This window comes from Hemicordylus capensis, chromosome 1 (assembly GCF_027244095.1).
Source record: "Hemicordylus capensis ecotype Gifberg chromosome 1, rHemCap1.1.pri, whole genome shotgun sequence".
NCBI classification, from domain to species: domain Eukaryota; kingdom Metazoa; phylum Chordata; class Lepidosauria; order Squamata; family Cordylidae; genus Hemicordylus; species Hemicordylus capensis.
Window position 1 is genome coordinate 375,385,525 of NC_069657.1, and position 20,745 is coordinate 375,406,269.

The window sequence follows — 20,745 nt, forward strand, 5'->3', positions numbered from 1 at the left end:
TTAAATAAAAAGCAAATGGTTAGGAGGTGGTGGGCCGAGGGTAAGGAGTGATTCCTCAGATGTTTTTCCAATTTCAGCCACTTCTCTTGCCATAAGAACAGCCTTGCTGGATCAGGCCCAAGACCCATCTAGTCTAGCATCCTGTTTCACACAGTGGCCCACCAGATGCCACTGGAAGCCTACAGGCAGGAGTTGAGGGCATGCCCTCTCTCCTGCTGTTACTCCTCTGCAACTGGTCCCATATGCTCATGCACTCCATCATTCTGTATGGAGCAACTGAAAACTGCTCAGCAGCCACATCAAACATCCCTGATGACCACTTTTGAAAAACTACCGCTTAACTTTTAAATGAATAAAAAAAGCATTATCCAATTTTGGGGGACAGGTAAGCAACTGATCTTGAGTGTTCTATTTTTTTGTTTTGCTTTTCTGAAGCCTAATTTGGTCAAATAAATGCTGTGTGCTTTATGACTCCCGTCTTAGTATTTTCCAAGCAGATAAGCCTTTCCAGACCTCCCTAGAGCACTTATATATTAAACTGCTTCTTACATTGCAGTCTGTTGGAATATACTTATTGTGTTATTTGCCCTATCTTTAAAAAATCCCAGTTTACGAGCATTTTCATTTATCTTTTAATTTTACATATTAGTTCAAAATACTTATAAGCTCTGGATTCTGGCATATCTAGCCTCTTCCTCCCACCAGGGATAAAGACCCTCCCATCCTAAAACATTTTAAAGAAGTGTTCTGTTTAACATCCAAGAGATACCGTTTGTGTTCTACGATTTTATGGAACCCGCAGAGTGGAGATGTTTGCCTGCTTTTTTGCATGGTTGGTCATGTTATTTTATAGAAGATGTGAATGTAGTGCCAAAAGATATTAATCTTTACAGAACTATTTTTAATTACATTATATGACTCTTCTGCAGCTTCAGAAAGAGACAAAAGTAATTTTTAAAATTTTCATAAGTAGATCTTCTGACCCTTCACTGGTTTTGAAGGCAGCAAACTGGACAATCAAGAAGCATCCTAGATCCAATGCAAGTCAGAGAAGTGGCTTACATTTCAACAGAAATATGTACATGGCAAACAACTGAAACATCTAATAATATCAAAAGACATGAATCTATCTTATTGAAATACACTGGCTGGATGAATGAAGCCCGCGTGCATCGAGGGACTGCAAGGGAACACTGGAAGCTCTTGAGCAACTCCCACAGTTCCCCTGTGTACATGCTGCTGCACAAGAGCCCTTAGAGTTCAGAGGGCTGCCCACACTTCTTTGATAGCCACTGTGCTGTACATTCACTATCAAAGACACTGTGCAGTACAGTCCTCAGAATATTCACTCAGAAGTAAGTCTCGTGGCTGACATGTCTACTAAAGGTGCGGAGGTGCTGCATACAAAGTGCCTCGGTATACAAAGTGCCTCTGTAGTGTTTAGTAATCCAAGGTTGTGCTGCATGGGCAGGGTGTGATTTCCAGTTATCTCTCCTTCCCCCAGAAGTGCTCTTTAACACTCGTAAATAGTGTTAATGGGCCTTCTCTGTTGCTGCCCTGAAGCTTTAGAATGCGTTCCCTATTGAAATAAGAGCTGCACTGTCTCTGACAACTTTTAAAAGGTCTGTCAAGACACATCTGTTTACCCCAGATTTTCATTAGATTTACAGTTTTAATAGTTAACCATTTTAACAAGTTTTAAATTTTCAATTGTTTTAATGTTTTAACTTGGTTTTAATTGTATTTTTATTGTAAACAGCCCAGAGACAAGGGTTTTGGGTGATATAGAAATTTGTTAAATAAATAAAATAAATAAATATAAATAAATATGTCCCTGATGGTCACACAGCCCCCAGAGACATATTTTCATGTTAATTAGCACTTCTGGGCGAAGGAGAGATTGGGGTAAATGGGTTCCCCTTTTGTGCAGGCAATATAACTCTGGATTACTAGGTGCTGTGGAGGCACTTGGCATGCAGTGCCTCCACACCTTGGACTCACTCTGGACTCTCCAGTGTGTATGTATAGAACTGCACCTTGCAGTACAATTCTATACATGTTTACTTGGAAAGACGTCCTACTGTGTTAATTGGCACTGACTTCTTAGTAAGTATGTTTAGGATTGCAGCCTTAATCTCCCATTTGAGAGAGCTGAGTTCTACCAGCTGCACCTTAAACTTGCTTTGTGTTCTTGAATACAACAGTCCCAAATTACAGCATGTAATCCATGTAGGAATTAGGGGTGTGCATGAAATGGATTTTGCATTCTATTTTGAGTTCTAAATGAAATGCAAGTGGCTGAAATATTTCATTGAAAACAGTGGTCAAGCCAGCTGTTTCGATGAAACAACTTGAAGCATTTCGAGTGTTTCAGCCATAGGGAACAGTGGGGAAACTCAAAACACTCAATTGTTCTCCATGGGTAGCTCCTAGGGACACCAAAGTGGGTTGTGTGGTAGCACATGATGGGTGCTACCTACCACCCAATCCACAAAGGAATTGAGAAAGCAGGCAATTTTAAACAAATTTTTAACCTTTCCCCAAAATCCCCATCCTATGGTGTTTTGAGTTCCCCCATTGATCCCTGTTGCCAGAACAAGTGGCACTCACAGAGTGCATGCACACAAGTTTTGCATTGCAGTTTCTCATTGCAGTTTCTTCACTCATTACGAGTGAGTGAAGCACAAGTTAGTCTCAAGGCCAGACAAGGAGCTCATAATAGCAATCACCAAGAAATATTACACAGAGAGAGAGAGATAACTGCCACTGTCCATTTCTCACCACAGCACTATCTCACAAACAAACAAACCACAACTCAAGAAAGGTGGGCACCCAAGTTCTCCCTTTGTCAATTTGAGATTCAGCAAAGCCAGATAGTTATAGCAGCAATAGTACAGCATATTATACTCAATGTTGAGAAAAGAAAACCATAAAATCAAACTTTCCTTCCTCCTCTACTAGGGGTGTGTCCGAACCGGTCCGGCGGCCATTCTAAAGAATGGCCGAACTGCCGGACCGGTTCGGCCCTGGCTGGTTCGGGTCTGGGTGGGGGATATTGCTTTAAGGGCGGGAGGGCTTGCTTACCCCTCCCGCCTCTTTGCCCCCTCCAGCGCCCGTATTTAACAGAAGAACGGGGTGCTGGAAACCAGGCGCCCCTGCCGCCGCCCCCCCCCCCGCCGTGAGCAGATTTTGCACAAAAACTACCAATACCCCTGCCGCCGCCGTCGCCCGCCAGCCCTCCCTCCCTCCCAGCTGCCCGCCCACCCGAGTTCTCACCCGATGTTTTTGTAAAAAACGAGAGGAGCTACCGGACAGAGCTCCTCTTGCTAGGACGGCCTCCATCATACTGAAGCTTTGTGCGCGCGCGCATGCGCGCGCCGCAAAGGACACAGATCGCCGGAGGCCCGGTCTACCCGCCGGGAAAAGGCCGGGTAGACCGGGCCTCCGATCGCCGGAGGCCTGGTCTACCCGGCCTTTTCCCGGCGGGTAGACCGGGCCTCCGGCGAACGGTGTGCTTTGTGGTGCGCGCATGCACGCGCGCGCAAAGCTTCAGTATGATGGAGGCCATCCTAGCGAGAGGAGCTCTGTCCGGTAGCTCCTCTCGTTTTTTACAAAAACATCGGGTGAGAACTCGGGCGGGCGGGCGGGCAGCTGGGAGGGAGGGAGGGCTGGCGGGCGACGGCGGCGGCAGGGGTATTGGTAGTTTTTGTGCAAAATCTGCTCGCAGCGGGGGGGGGCGGGGGCGGCTGGTTTCCAGCGCCCCGTTCTTCTGTTAAATACGGGCGCTGGAGGGGGCAAAGAGGCGGGAGGGGTAAGCAAGCCCTCCCCACCCTAAAAGGAAGGCCCCCCTTCGGTGCTGGTCTGGACTGCTCCGGACCGTGCACATCACTATCCTCTACTGTCCTGATATATCTTCTTCAAGAGAGGCACAGTCTAAGGGTTTTCTCTGCCTCCCAGGCCCTGTGAATACATTTTGAATTTGAAATTACCTCTTTTTGTGTATCCCTCTCCCTTCTCCCTCTTGTCAGCCAATGAGGGCACAGTTGCCCATAACAACACTTCAGTTGTATGATAAGCCAACCAAGAAGGAGATCACAAGCCAATTCAAAGCCAGTGCCAGAAAACCAATCAGCAAGGGGAAAAGGCCTCCAAAATGGCACTCAAAATGTCAAAACATTTCAACTGAAATGGGATTGTTCTGGTCCAAGTTCAAAACAGGCCATTTATTTAAAGGGTGTTCTGTTCCAAGCTTGAAAAACTCAAAACGGTTTGTTACAATTTGAAATGTTTCACCGCCAAAATGTTCTGCACATCCCTAGTAAAGGTAAAGTGTGCTGTCAAGTCGGTGTCAACTCCTTGCCACTACAGAGCCCTGTGTTTGTCTTTCTAAATTGGTCACAAGTAAAGCTGGATGCGGTTCTTCCCTTGAGTGTGGTAGGCCAAATTGTGTGAATAAAGGCCATGATACACAGATTATATGATGGGGGCCCACATAGAAGCTGCATGGGGCCCAGTCATGCAATCTGTGTATTATCTTGTTTGGCTCTCATTTGCTAGATGCAGAGCCTTTGTGTGCACACGTGATAGGGAAGCAGCAAACCAGAAAATAGCAGTGCCAATACTCACTTGTTGAATAACCAACTCTTGCTTGTTTGAAAGTTAACAGGGATGAATGATGCCCACTAAAGTAATCACACATCCCTTTGTTTATGGCCTTAAAATAAATAGTTTAATAAAGCAACCACCAAGGAGTCTTAAAGGGGACAATACAAATTTCATGAAGTGGATTCATCCTGGTTTCTCCTGTAGTGACATCAGCATTGCCAGGGCAGTTATTTCCTGAAATCTGTTTGTCCCAAAGCAGTCATGTGATAATTAGGTTGTGTATGGATGTGGGGGGAAAGAGGACCCCACAGTGTTCCATTGATCCAGGTTGCCAAGAATTGCTAGTAGGTAGTAATTTAGCAAGTACCTAGTGTACCCTTTCCTTAATTTAATTGTCTAAAAATGCAGTTCACTGGGATGTGAGAAGCTAGCCCCTTCTACCTATCATTATTCTTTCTGGAATAAGACATAAATCTTGCAGGAAAAGACTTTGTTGCAGTGTTACATGACACATTTTCTCTCTCTCTGCCTTGGTGACGTTCAAACTGCCTTCTAAAGGAATCTGGGGCTCCTTGGAAACTTGCAAAGGGTTTCTCATCAGGAAGTCAGCTTGCCCAACTTATCTATCATTTGTGAGTTTTTCCTTGTAATGATTCTGTGGCAGCCATGGAAGGATTCCTTAACAGGTGAATCAACACTGAAAGGGTTCCCAGAGGGTGAGAAATTTGACAACCACTCCTCTTACCTACTTTACTGTTATCCTCTAAGTTGGTTCGTAGTAGATTCTAAAATAGGGCTGAGAGCAGTGTTCCCTCTAAGAGGGATTCCCAGATGTTGTTGACTACAACTCCCATAATCTCCAAGCAAAAGGCACTGCAGCTTGGGATTCTGGGAGTTGTAGTCAGCAACATCTGGGAATCCCTCTTAGAGGGAACAGTGGCTGAGAGCCTTATGGATTTGAAGTAGCTGCATCATCGTAGAGTTTATCCTTCTCTTGCAAGCAAGGCAGATGTTATGGTATTCCCTTGTTGTTCTAGAACAGGGGTGGGGAACCTTGGCCCTCCAGCTGTTTTTGAACTACAACTCCCACCACCCCCAGCCTAATTGTGACTGGGGATGATGGGAGTTGTAGTTCAAAAACAGCTGGAGGGCCAAGGTTCCCCACCCCTGTTCTAGAAGATGAAAAAAGAAATTAAAATGTTGGTTATTTTGTCACCCAACCATTCCCTTTAGAAGTCCCACCACACACTAATTCATGTACATAGGATATTCATGTGTTCTTTTATTCCATGATCCATGGGCCAACCATTGTGAATTGGAAGTTAGGTGAGTGGCTACTGGAGAGCCACTCCAGTTTTGAAACTCCTTCCCTAGGGATATTTGTTTAGTGCTGTGATTGTGATTTAAGCACCAGGCTAAGGCCATCCCGTATTCCCAAGCTTTTAATCAACAGTGTAGCTTTTATATTCCCTTTAGTATATTTTAGCCCATTTTATTGTTGTATTTTTTCCAAATTCTTCTTGCAGATAAAAACCTTGCAGATTTTTATACATGCAAAAGTTAGTTAGAAATCTCTTAAATAATCGAAGTTAAATGAGTTCTAATGCTTTTCCAAGTTAATGTCACACATTTGAGTGAAAAGCTCTAAAGCAGCATGTATTCGCACAAACTCATAGGCTCCAATCCAGAGTATGAGCTACATTTTAATTCATCTAGACTAAATTATCCTATTGATTTTCCTGCACAATTTAAGCACAACTAGCTTTCTCTGGATTTGGGTCATATTTTTTTAATTATGGAAGGGGAGAGAGGGAGATAAGTTTATTTGGTCATTGACCAGCAAATTATGGAAGGTGAAATAGTAGCAAAAGCCTAAGAGCTATTTCACATATTGGAGCTCTTCTCATGATGTGGGGGTCTGCAGGGATGGTGGGTTTAACCTACCTTCCCCGCAGACGATATCCGTTCCGTGAAAATCGTGCATGGTGTGGAGAAAGTGGATAGAGATAAATTCTTCTCTCTCACACATAACACTAGAACCAGGGGTCATCCCATGAAATTGATTGCCAGGAAATCTAGGAACAACAAATGGAAGTACTTTTTCACACAACGCATAATCAACTTGAGGAATTCTCTGCCACAAGATGTGGTGACAGCCAACAACCTGGATGGCTTTAAGAAGGGTTTGGATAACTTCATGGAGGAGAGGTCTATCAAGGGCTACTAGTCGGAGGGCTATAGGCCACCTCCAGCCTCAGAGGCAGGATGTCTCTTGAGTACCAGTTGTAGAGGAGTAACATCAGGAGAGAGGAAATGCCCTCAACTCCTGCCTGTGGGCTTCCAGCAGCATCTGGTGGACCACTGTGTGAAACAGGATGGTGGACTAGATGGGACTTGGGCCTGATCCAGCAAGGCTGTTCTTATGTTCTTCCCTGGATGGGCAGATTGCCCGCCCAGTTGACTGGCAACTCGCCCAGCAGCTCCAGGGGTTGGGGTGCCAGGATGTGCCGCTGCACTTCGCCCCGGCTTCCAGAGCTCCAACTGCAACCCTCACCCCCCGTACTGCAATGGCTACAAGCAGCCGCAGCTCACACACAATTAAAAAAATGAAGTTTAGGGAGCACTCACTACCTTAACCTCACTTTAGAGGGAGGCTACTTAGGCAGGTTTGCCGCTATGTGGCCGCTGGGATCAGGCCCGATGCCAGTGGCTCATATGTGCGTGCAAAACTAGGCTGGGCTCCCTTAGCCCAGTTTTGCATGCACGTGTGACAAGTCTCAACGTTTTTAGGGGTATGTTTCTACAGTAGAATGTATGAATGAGACAAGCAGGTGTTTGCAACCACATGTCTTATGTAGATACAATTGTCAAGGCAAGATTTGTCTGTGTATCCTTGTCGAATGCATACTTGGATGTAAACCAGGTGTGCTGCTATTTAGCATGTGAAACGACCCTTAGACACTGCCATCTATATTAGTAAATGGTTAAGCATTCCCATCAGGGCTCCTATCAAGCAGTTTTTCAAGAAGCCCAGGTTACACGTAGCTGTGGACAATATCTTGTCTCTCATTAATATGTGTGCTTCCACTGATTGTCATGTTAGTAACTAATACGCCTTTCCCAAATTACCCATATTTAAAAATGCAGAATTTTCTGATCTCATAAGGGTCTATGCACCATCTTCTCTTCTCTTCTCTTCTTGTCTCTTCTCGTCTCGTCTCGTCTCTTCTTTCTCTCTGCAAGTGGCAGGGCAACCATCCATCAGCTCAAGCAACAAAAAAGAAATGTCTAGGCAGAGCATTAGGCCTGTATTCATGTAAACTGTAATAAAAATATCGCCTTATTAGGTGACTGAATGCCAACATCACTGTTTCTTGCAACACTACTTGTCTGAAGAAGTTAAATATTTAGAATCTGTTTTATTTGAACCATCCTGCCAAAACAGGCCTTTGGACTTTCTCTCCTTGTCACAAAGGGTTTCAAACTAAACACGTGAATCTAAGGGCAAGACAAGGTGAGGGCCAGAATATACAAATATTTGTAGCAAATACGTTAAGCTAATATTTGCTAACATGAATCACAAACAGTCCTTAGGAAAACACCACAGTTCTTTGTGATACATGCCATACCCTCCAGACACAATGGATCACTTAGCATTTATTTATGTAGGGTGTTTTCCATTGGCATAAGTTGTTTTTGTGGTCAGTGAAACATGTAAAGTGTCTTTGTTCTTTCCAAGTCAGATAATAAAATCATGTCAGATATTTGGGTCGTAAGCATTAAGGATAGCAATTGCACTTTAAATCGCACAATTTTACTCCCCCACCCTGTTATTTTTTTTGCCTATCTTTATTTGGAGTGGAATGTCAGCCATTGCATATCTTATCATTTAAATTATACCAGGATGTTGTCTCTGTTATAAAGAGATGCTTCATTTCTATACATAACAGGGAATGGCCAAACCGTGGTTTGTGGGCCACATACTGCATCTGCTCGGCTTTTGAACATGGCTCCTAGACCATTCAGGGAAGTGAACAGAAGATAGTTAAATCCAAGAGCCCTGCGTGACCTTGCCCCTTTCCACTCTCACTTCACAGTTCTACATTGGGCCAATTGAGATATTACTTCATCCGGCAGCCCAACCACACACAATCAGGACATGTCTGCACTGTGAAAGTGTATGTCCTTCCCCCTCCTGATGTGCCAGGGCACAATTCATTAATCCCATGCGATGAAGTGGTTTGTCCAAACCACTCCTCTACATACCCTACATATCCTAGTTTAAACTAGTCTTTGCAGCGCATGTAGAAGAGCAGTTTAGATCACCACACTACATGTTTAGGGAATGGCGCCCTGGCATGCCAGGAGGTGGGGGGAAGAACATGGATGGTCGCATCAGACACACTTTATTATCATGTGTGATGGGACAGTGGATGAAGGATTTCCTGAACTGGCACATTGACTCTTCTCTGCAATGGGCTTTAACAAGCCTCCATAGTCATCTTACTGGGAGGACTTCACCAGTATATGTGAGTAATATGTCAATCTTCAATATATAACATATTTTCTTTGTTCATAATGGAGATGTGTTCTTTTCAGAGTCACTGTTTATCATACAGTGTATATCATTAGAGAATTCAGGCCAAACTCTCCAGTAGCACCAAGACCTCTCTTCCTTCAACAGGATGTGGGAGTTGTTACTGATAGACCATATGAAACATTACCCAAAGTGTAGGAGAATTTTTCTCTTTTTCATCACGGCTAAAGGGGAAGGTGGGGCAGATGTGTTTTTCATTCACTTTGCCCTTGTTTTGCTCTGAGACAGGCTACACAGCCAAGCCATGGGCCTGCCTTTGCTGCAGGAGCCAAAATAAAAGCTGAGCCATTGGAGCTGACTGTAAACACATGAAAAGTAAACTTCATGGAAATATATTAAAAATTGCTGGGGCTGTAAGAAAATAATCCTATGGTATTCTTATTGGCTCTTTTGCTTTCCTGGCTCATCCTTATTTCTGGTCCCAGAACTGGCAGAACCAGCCACCCATTTCCACTGAGGTTTCAGCTTGTATTAATTTCCCTGCTTCTTTAGGAAAGCCTATTCTGTGCATTCTGCATGAATTAATCCCTGTGCAGAGAGCGAAAAAGCACAAAAGCGGTGCTTGGATGCAATATTTTCAAATGAAGGCTGAAGTGGGGTCGATGGCGAACACTAAACAAAAGGCTGAAAATCTGTCTCACTGATAGTGTATAGTTCTGCTTGGAACAAATGAAAGTCCTGTTTAGAAGTGATATGCTAGTTAAAGTTTCCGATATCCAAAGCAGCTTACAATAAGTGGTCCTAATCTCCCTGTGCTGCTGTAGGCTCTCAGTGAAGTCTGGGCAGTCCTGCTCCTCAAAGTTCTTGTGCTCTTATGCGAAAGTTCAGGACCAAGTACCCATGCTTTGCTGAGGGGACAAGCACCACCTGAGTTAGCCTTCTCTGGCTTAGGCCACTGTACAGCGGCGTAGCAAGGGGAGAGGGGGCTCGTGTTCACCCCTCTCCCTGGCAGACCCTCAGAGTGAGGGAGATAATGAAGAAAATAGGAAGGGGTGGAGCTGGGAGGCCCTCAGGAGCTGGGGGGCCTGGCTTCTTTGAACCTATCCACTCAATTATAGCTGCCACCCTGCCAGTGTACCTGAGTACAGAGCTAACCTGAGCATGCTGGTTAGCCCCACCACTGTGCCAGCTTCCCCCCACTCCCCCCTCCCCAGCACAGTGTTTGTACAGTGTTTGCAAACATTATACCCAGGGAGAGTTTTCTTTTAGAGATAATGGTACATAACTTCTGGACTGTTTCAGATAAGCCTTGTTTTAAGAACTGAGACCACTATATAATTTGTTTAGTATTCTGGACCATCACTGTTCTGTCCTAATCACATCTTGACACACAGGTGAAGTCATAAGAACATAAGATCAGGCCCAAGGCCCATTCAGTCCAGCATCCTGTCTCACACAGTGGCTCACCAGATGCCTCTGAAAAGCCCACAGGCAAGAGGTGAGGGCACGCCCTCTCTCCTGCTGTTGCTCTCCTGCAACTGGTATTTAGAGGCATCTTGTATCTGAGGCTGGAGATGGCCTATAGCCACCAGACTAGTAGCCACTGATAGACCTAGCCTCCATGAATTGGTCTAAGCCCCTTTTAAAGCCATCCAAGCTAGTGGCCATCACCACATGCTGTGGCAGAGAATTCCATAGATTAATCACGTGCTGTGTGAAAAAGTACTTCCTTCTTCCTTTTTTTTAATGACCCCTGTGTTGTGAGAGAAGGAGAAAAAAATTTCTCTGTCTACTCTCTACTCCATTCATAATTGTTTACACCTCTGTCACGTCTCCCCGTAGGCAACTCTTTTCCAAACTAAAAAGTCCCAGATGCTGTAGCCTTGCCTCATAAGAAAGGTGCTCCAGGCCCCTGATCATCTTGGTTGCCCTCTTCTGCACCTTCTCCAGTTCTACAATGTTCTTCTTGAGATATGGTGACCAGAACTGTTCATAATACTCCAAATGTGGTCACACCATAGATTTTTATAAGGGCATTATAATATTAGGATTTTTATTTTCAGTCCCCTTCCTAATAATCCTTAGCATGGAATTGGCCTTTTTCACAGCTGCCGCACATTGAGTCAACACTTTCAATGAGCTGTCCATCATGACCCCAAGATCTCTCTCCTGGTCAGTCACTGCCAATTCAGACCCCATTAATGTTTATGTAAAGTTGGTGGTGGTTTTTTGTGTTGTTGTTTTTTGCCCCAATATGTATCACTTGACATTTGCTTACACTGAACCACATTTGTTTTTTGTTGCCCACTCATCCTTTTGTAGCTCTTCACAATCAGTTTTGGATTTCACTACCCTAAATAGTTTAGTGTCATCTGCAAATTTGGCCACATTGCTGTTTACCCCAACTTCTAGATCATTTAATAAGTTAAAGAGTTCTGGTCCCAGTACAGATCCCTGGGGGACCCCACTTCTTACTTCCCTCCATTGCGAAAGCTGTCCATTTATTCCTACTCTGTGTTTCCTCTCCTTCAACTAGTCACCGATCCACACTTGTCCCCTTATCCCATGACTGCTAAGTGGTGTCTTTTGCAAGCAACTTGGTGACTCAGAAGGTGGTTCTCTTCTGTCAGAGACTGACTGACATCATGACTGATGAAGCAAGATCATCCCCTGCTGACCATGTGTCTCCATTATATATGCTTCCCCCCACCCCCCACAGTGGAGCAAATGGGCATTTCTTCCAGGGCACTGGGTGACATGCTTTTGCTGTGACAGGGGGCTTTACCAAATATTTTCTAAAGAAGACCTAAGCCATAGCATTAAAAATACTTTGTGCATGCAAAGCATTTCTTATTGCCCATCACTTCAAACCTATTCTCATTTTATGCATAGGTCACTAAGGCTGAAAGATGGCAGTGGAGCTAAGGCCGTCCAGTACGTTTACAGCTGAGCAGCAATTTGATCAAAAGTCTCCCCATCTGAGTTCAATAAAACAGACTAAACCAGATGTTCAGACCATGCACAAAGTAAGGTTATGCTTGGTAGACAAGCAAGCCTATTCAAAACTCCGTACTTGGAGGCCTTGTGCAATTGCCCGTTATAGGCTATAGGTGTCAATTCTTTTGTTTTATATATAAAATTCATTTAAACGAGGCATGACCTCAGTTTTTGGACTGAAGTCTGTTGGCCCAGCTTGTTTGATATTTGAAAATGTAATGTGCAGGTACAATAAATAAATAAATATTTATTTATTTTAAAATATTGCTTGTGTCTGATTCAGTGAAGAACTAGGAAGAGCTGTTTTGAAGGCCCCTGTAAAGTGCTGGACTGAAAAATTAGTTACAGACAGAATGCCACCTTCTCAAATTAAATTTGCTCAAAACATCTGGAAAAATATTGGACTGTGCTGGAAACTTTAGCAGTTAGAGTGACAGGAGCATTGTCATACTCACTACACTTTATTTTTCTCAAAACATCCGAGACCAGCTTTTTCAGCTTTGTGATCATAAATGAAGGGAGCTAATAGGGAGCTGGTGGAGAGCTGGTCTTGTGGTAACAAGCGTGAATTGTCCCCTTTGCTATGCAGGGTTTACTTTGCTTTGCATTTCAGTGGGTGACTACATGGGTGACTTTGGAATGCTCTCCCTGTGGCCATTTGCTCATCAGACTCCATCACAGTTTTTAGAAAGTTTGTTAAATCTTGGCTTTTTATTCAGGCCTTTACATGATTGTTTCTATTGCTGCTTCTGTGTGTTTTACCCGCATAGTTTTTTATGTTTGTATTTTATATATATTTTAATCAGATTTGTTTTATATTTTTAGCTTAATATTTTTAATTGTCATTTTTATAGTATGTTTTTTAACTTTTGTAAACCACCTTGGGATTGTTTTTAATGAAAGGCAGTATATAAATTTAACAATAAATAAATAAAATAAAATGTGAGCACAGTCTGCTGTAATATATTTCCCTTAGAAGATCAGTGGTGGAACATCTGCTTACATGCAGAAGGTCCCAATCCCTGGCATCTCCAGGTAGGGCTATACAATGCTTTAAAGCTATCAATTTGGCCTTTGTGTCATCATCTTCTTTCCCCCCTAAATGTTGGGCATGCCCATGCTTATCAGATATGGACAGTCGCATGGTGCTGAGTTCTTCAGTCATGCTCTGTGTGGACAATACAGCTTTCAACACTTTTTGTGCTATATTTAATAAAAAGGGAACTGCTTTCTTTTACTAGATATAAAAGTATGCCAGTAGTCCTGCTTTGTGTTAAAGATATCACAATTAATGTACAAAGATGTTCATGGTTTCTTGGAGTCAAGGAAGATGGATACCTTCTCTGTGTTTTTAGGAGGTGTACTTAAATGCAGAAGTGCCTCTTATTCCCACCCACCCTGCACACACACAGGGGCCCTGATTCTGATTGATAGCATGGTGCAGAGGGGAGGCTCTTTCTCCTTGCACAGTTTCCCTGGCAATCCCACCCCACTGCCCCCAAAGTTCCATTTGCTCCTGAAGTGGGGAAATTTATTCACAGAAATAAGTTTCACTAAATCTAAATCTTCAGAATGACAGAATCAGACATGTGAGATTGGACCAGAACAACACACTGATAAATGTACTATGTAAATTGGGTTAAATGTGTTCTTATGATTTGTGTTTCTTTCTTACAATGAAAGCTCATAGAGAGAACATAACAATTACATTTGTGAAAAAGAGTTGCAATTGTCAAATATTTTGTTATCCTAGTAACTTACCTTGGGGAAATTGAAGTTTTCCTAATGGTCTCAGTTCAATAAAAGAAAATTCCTCACTTTAGTGCTTCCTGTATTTTAAGTTCTGAATGAGATCAAGGATGGCAGAGGTGTGTAAAGATGAAAATAAAAGTGAGGCCTTTGATATCCCCAGAGTTATGTAAAAAGGGGATGACTATAGTTTGAAAGGCAATTTTCTGATGACACAGAGTAGAAGTGTTTTATATGAGCATACATTTTTATCTAGCCCCATGCAAAGCTGGGCTAAAAATAGATTTCGAGATACATAGGAAACCATTATATGGTTGTGATTGCCATCCTGATTAACTAGAAGTAAACATTGGTTTGGAGCATTCTGTTTCTAGCTTGTTGTTTGTGCTCACAATGTATTTCCAAAGGAATAGTCCTTAGAAACAGCATTGTGAGCCCATAGGAAACCACAGAGCTAAATGATTACATCTGTAAGAAGCAGCCTTTTTTATTCAGCAGATCAAGGAAGTCTATGTAAATGAAGACATGTTGGAGGCATGAGCATTCTGTTAGACCACAAGAATGCACCCAAACTCCAAGAGTGCTAAACTCTGGATTACCAGCTGTATGATAGGCATTTTCTGCTAGCACAAACAAATAGAAGCTCTTGCTTCTCTTACTCCCATGTTTTGAGACACAATAATAAGCATGAGTAGGAAAGTATACATCCTGCTCCAGGCTTGAACTGAAATATATTTCGGATATCCTAAAAATGATTTATAAGGAAGGGCAGTGCTGTGGTCCAGCTAAGATGGCCATGACAATGTTAAGAGCATGTTGCTACAGCAGTTAGGATCTTATGTTCCATCAGCAGCAATGTCAAAAGCACGGCAGTAGCAATGGGGGTGGGGGAAGCAACATAGCAACACTCTGCTATGTCCAATTCACTGAATCCATTCACCTCCTGTCCAGATGATGAAATAAATGTTGTTGGGAGTGAGGATGGCACTCCCAGATGATCCGTGCTTCACCAAGCAGTACGGATCTCCAGATATGCACCACATGATGAGTGTGGTACATTGGGGGATTCCCCCAGGAGACAGGTGCTCTAGTTGCCTGTCTCTGCAAGCAGCCCAAGCAGACACACGATCTGAGCGGCTGTGCTAGTGCCATTAAACCTGGTTAACAGCTGGGCTACAGAGCTGGTTTGGCAGCATCGCAGCACCAGGATCTGTGTGGATCTCAGTGGTTCTCACGGACAGCCAAGCCCAGGCCTTATAATGTCTTTGGTACTCATCTTTCCACTTTCTTCTCCAAAGGGTGGGGAAACATTTCCAGAAGAACAAAGCTGACCACTGCAGAAGCAACAGCAGTCGTGGGTGAAACTGATTATCTAGACCCATTTCAGACTGGCTTTTGGGTGGTTGGCCTGATGGATGATCTCCAATTGGGAATTGACAGAGCAAGTATGACTCTGTTGGTCCTTTTGGACCTCTTGGTGGCTTTTGATACCATCAACCGTAGTATCCTTCTGGAGCACCTGAGGGGGGTGGGGGTGTTTTGCAGTGGTTCCACTCCTACCTCCCAGGCAGATTCCAGATGGTGTCCCTCGAGGACTGTCATTCTTCGAAATCTGAACTTTGGTATGGTGTCCCTTACAGCTTCTTATTGTCTCTGATGTTGTTTAACATCTACGTGAACTCTCTGGGAGAGATCATCAGGAGATTTGGTGCAGGGTGTTATCAGTAAGCTGATAACACCTAAATATTTTTTTCCATGTCAGCATCTTCAGGAGAAGGCATAACCTCCCTAAATGCCTGCCTGGAGGCGGTGATGGGCTGGATGAGAGGAGACAAGCTAAGACTGAATCCAGATAAATGGAGGTACTTATTGTGCAAGGTTGGAACTCGGGAGATGATTTTGATCTGTCTGCTCTGGATGGGGTCACACTTCCCCAGAAGGAACAGGTACACAGTTTGGGGGTACTTCAGAATCTGAGCCTCTCCCTCGTGTCCCAGGTTGAGACAGTGGCCAGAAGTGCATTTTATCAGCTTCAGCTGATACGCCAGCTCTTACACAATTTCTTGAGATAAATGACCTCAATGATTATTGAGATAATCTATTGAAATAAAAGCCTCCCCATCTCTTACAACCTTTTAATAGGCTGTCAAGACACATTTGTTCACCCAGACTTTTAATTAGATACTTCTTTCATAGTTTTAACATTGTTTTAAATTTTAAATTGTTGTAATATTTAACCTTTTTACTCTTGTAAACCGCCCAGAGACTTGCATTTTGGGAAGCATGAAAGGCATTTTTCTAGCAAGAAAGCATAGAATATTCATTTGCCCAGAGAACAAATAAAAAACCTTTCAGTTTGGTATTAAACTCTCACATAGGGCAGACTGGGGATAACTTCTGGGACCTCTGGGAGCTCAGGACTGAGGAAGAGGAGCCTAAAATAAAGGTAGTTGAGCAATGAGGAAAAAGAAAGAGGGCAGAAAAGACAGCAAATTGGGTCAAGAAGGGCCAGGCTTCTACTGACACTGCAAACCAGCAATTCTAAAAGGTCAATGAGAGCCCCAAAGCTGAGTGTGTGTGCAGGCATGTGTGAATTTATGTGAAGTAACCAGCCATTTCTTTGGCTCGAGTCCAGCGATGGAGCCACCATTGGGCAAACAAGTTCAAAGAACCCGGGCCGCCACTAATCAGGAGCTGCGCCTTGCGGCCCCAACACTCCCCCCGCGTCTGACGTAAGACGCAGGGAGCATTATTTCACTCCTAAATGCGGGCTGGAGCAACCCTCCCTGCCTTTAAAATCAGTGCGGCCCCATTTCGGAGGGAGATTGGCCCGCACTGCATTGGCAGCGTGGCTGGAATGGCTCTCCCTGCCTTTAAAGGCAGAGAGAGTCGCTCTGGCCCACGCTGCCCAATGCAGGATGGGCCGATCTGCTTTCCAAATGGGGCCGTCTGGTGTCAGACACGGGGGCGTGGCTAGCTGGGCCCCTGTGTCTGACGTCAGATGCAGGGGCAGTGGCCGTGCTCTCTCCAGCCATGCACCAGCCTCTCTCTGCGGCTGCTCGAGTCGATCTTCTGAGAGCTGCGCTAACATTTTCTTTCTTTGGTTTATAGAACAGGTAATCTAACATAATGTGGATGGACATTTTGTTATTCTGTAAGACAAGATAGAGAAGCTATATTAAATTGAAGTTAGTTGAAAATGAAAGTACAAGATGATATAATTTCATGATGGTTTGTGTGCTGAATATAACCATCACTTTCTCCTAAAAGTTCCATTGGTGTTTTGTTTTGTTTTGCTTGTTTGTTTTACATGAATGCTGGACATATTTAAAGGGCATTACTTCAGAGCAGTTAACATGCATTGCTTTGCTGTAGGTTTCTTCTTCTTTTTTAATCACTCATATCTTGTTACAGGGTTTTGTAAAGTGAGTGCATTGAATGTCAAAGCTTAATAAAAGCTCTTTGGCTCTGGAAAGCAGTCTTTTCTAATTGTCCATTCATGGCCCATTACATTAACAAGGAAACGAGGGAAAGAGAATTAACAGCAAGTGGATTTCTGATTATATATGCCATGTGTCCATCTCTAGTGTTTGGGCAGTTGAGAGGAAATGTTTGTTTAGTAGCAGGACATGTTAAGGACAAAACAGATGACTTTGTAGTTTTCTATAGATTTAGAACTAGTTAGTACAGAGTATCTAGTACAATAAGCTGTATGTATGCTCACTGTTTCATATAGGAGAAGAAAAATATGGATACCTTAACTTGATACCTCTCAGAAACAGCAAATGAGGTAGTAAGCCTATGATTCAGCTGCACCACTTCAGATTGCAGGCGGGGGAACATATGATTACATGCTGCTCCCTACAGAAAAACAACCCTCACCTATAGAAAACTAATATGTCAGGAAGAAGGCTATATGAGAACATTGCTTCCTGATATCTAGTTTTCTGCATTTGCTTGTTTGCTAGTTGCTCAATTGTACATTTATGAATAATCATCAGGGCTGGGCTGAATGTTCTTAAATGGGACTCTGGCTGAAATTGAGGGCAAATTCAAAAGTGAACCCCCTCAAAACAACAACAACAACAATAAGGAAAACCTCCTTGCCCCTTTTTGCATTGCTTTGTTGCTACTCCCAAGTTTTCAGGTAGTGGTGGTGGCGGCGGCAGTGGCAACAGTTCCTCTTGATAGTTAGCAGCCCACCCCCCACCAGAATGCTCCTATGAGTACTACATCACAGGCCGTAAAAGTGGGAGGGCTGGGGAGGTTCAGGCCGATCCTAAAAGACATACATTGCAGATATAGGTCTGCACTACTCTTTCTTTCCACAAGATTATGTAGAGTTGGTTTGGAACTTCCCACTGGCTGAAATCCTACCTAGAATTATGTGCATGTGTCCCACAGCAATCCCACTGCTGAAGCATGGGTGCTTGTGCATGAAGGGGAGCAATTTTTGCCACTCCCCTCCCCTCCCCCCCGCCGAAGTCTTGTGTTCAACCTGCAGTTATGTCCCCGAGGGTCATGTTCCAAGGGAAGGGGAAACCCACAAAAGTCACCTCCCCCACATGTGAGCACCTGTGCTGTGGAGGCGTTGTAGTCAAGCATCCTTTGTCTGAATGCCCACAGCATACATTAGGAAGTCAGCCAATATCTGTAAAAGTAGAGAGCCTAACAATGGCTGACATTACCCACAGTGCTACAACAACAGAAGAAGCCCTTGAAAACTCAAAGAGGTTGGAAACTAGTTCTGCTTTGTAACAGCAACAGAGAGGGGAAAGCGATTTTTGCTGCTCTCGCTTCCCTTCTAAAGGACTATTCACTTACAGGAATATGTCCCTGAGGAATGTGTCCCAGAGCAGCAAGTGAATATTCCTTAATGAAGGAGGAGAGAGCAGTGAAAATAATCCCCATGGGGCTTCTTCTGTTGTAGCACTGCAGGAAACATCAGCCAGTATCTGTGGAGGTTTCCCAGACTATGGGGAACACCTATATTGGGCAGCAGCGATATAGGAAGATGTTGAAAGGCATCATCTCATACTGCACAGGAGAAGGCAATTGTAAACCCCTCCTGTATTCTACCAAGGAAAACCACAGGGCTCTGAGGGTGCCAGGAGTCAGAATCGGCTTGACGGCACACTTTATCTATGGAGTAGGCAGATCCCAACAACATTTGATATTTTGTAAGGACATTGCTTAGTTTGAGGTAACTGGTAATATTTTAACAGAATAATAGTTCTCTATCTGGGACTTTTCAGAAAGAACATTCCTAGATTTTCATTATGCTTTACCACTTTTATGGGGAAACCACCAAAATCTCCATGTTCTAGTTTGTCATCTCTGCTGTCATTTTCATTACTGTTTAACTTCTGTAGCAAGTGTTCAATCACTAATGCCATGTAGTAGTAACTTTCAAAATAGCTATTTCTTTTATACAGCACCTTTTCCCCTGGTGCTTCTTATTCTTCATCACCATCACCATCAAATTTTTACTCTGTTTCTCAAACAAAGTTAACCCAGGTTGTATCTTCTATCATAAAACTCTGCTTTACATGTTGATGTTGCATCTTTAATTGTGAAAGTGAATTCTAATATAGCTGGACACCAATAGAAGAAAGGTGGTATGGTTTCATACCACTATTTTCCTTTGACTCCTTGGCTAGCCTACCAATCATTCCATAGGCAATATCTACAGCTTTGTTGCTCTTTCTTCCCAGCAGCAGCATCGTGTGACCAAGAACTTCAGTCAGCATTAGAAGAAGCTAAACAACCTCAAAAGGACAACGTGTTCATTCCAGAGTGCGCTAATGGTGGCCTTTACAAACCAGTGCAGTGTCATCCTTCCACAGGATACTGCTGGTGTGTCCTTGTAGATACAGGACGGCCCATCCCTGGCACATCCACAAGGTAAGAGATTTGGGTGGCAAGTGGTCATTGTCTTTGGTGCTTAAAAACATTCCTTATCATTTGATGTAAGATCCTCTGTTGGTCAGTTTTCTAAAGAACAGGAGTGATTAAAACAAACAGCAATATAATGGCAAAATAATTGTTATGGTTTGTCAGTGGCAAGTCTCACAGCTTAATAACATTGGACAGCATCCAGACTAGGTTAGTCATGACTAAGTCCCATTTAAATGACTGGGACTTTGGTTTGTCATCACTAACTTTCTCGTTGATTTCAAAGGTGCTTAGTCAAGCACCTAATTAGTCTGGATACTGCCCAATATTTTTATTATTGCAGGATGACATATTTTATTATTATTTATTTTATTTATCAAATTTGTACACAGCCCCAAATTTCGTCTCTGGGCGGTTTATAATAACATAAAACCAGTTAAAAACATATACAAAAACTTAAAAACAATGTAACAATTTAAACGTAAACCAGGGAGTAAAACCCAAAAATATTAGGAAGCTGAGAAAGCTTGGGCGGAAAGATTTGTTTTCAGGTGTTTTTTAAAAAATTGCCAGATGGGGAGGATTGTATCTCAGCAGGGAGCATTCCACAATCTCGGCGCAGCGACCGAGAAGGCCCATCTCTGTGTAGCCACCAAATGAGTTGGCAGTAACTGGAGACAGACCTCCTCATATGACCTCAGTGGGTGGTGGGGCTTGTAATGAAGAAGACGCTCTCTTAAATACCCAGGGCCTAAGCCATTTAGGGCTTTGTATGTTTTAACTAGCACTTTGTATTCTGTCCAGAAACCTGTTAGCAGCCAGTATAACTCCATCAGTAAAGGAGTAACATGGTCTCTCCGAGATGACCCAGAGACCAACCTGGTTGCCGCGTTCTGAACCAACTGAAGTTTCCAGACTACATACAAAGGCAGCCCCACGTAGAGCGCATTACAAAAGTCAAG

General features: G+C 43.4%; 1 protein-coding gene across 2 annotated transcripts in view; it reads left to right on the plus strand.

Annotated features, from left to right (window-relative positions):
* Positions 1-20,745, plus strand: part of SMOC2 (SPARC related modular calcium binding 2) — a 204,323-nt gene that overhangs the window by 115,493 nt on the left and 68,085 nt on the right. Inside the window, exon 8 of one of the 2 annotated variants that reach the window (XM_053297160.1) lies at positions 19,603-19,792. In XM_053297160.1, coding sequence (XP_053153135.1) covers positions 19,603-19,792 — 190 coding nt within the window. The remainder of the gene's footprint in view (positions 1-19,602; positions 19,793-20,745) is intronic. The other variant, XM_053297169.1, reaches the window with a different exon arrangement.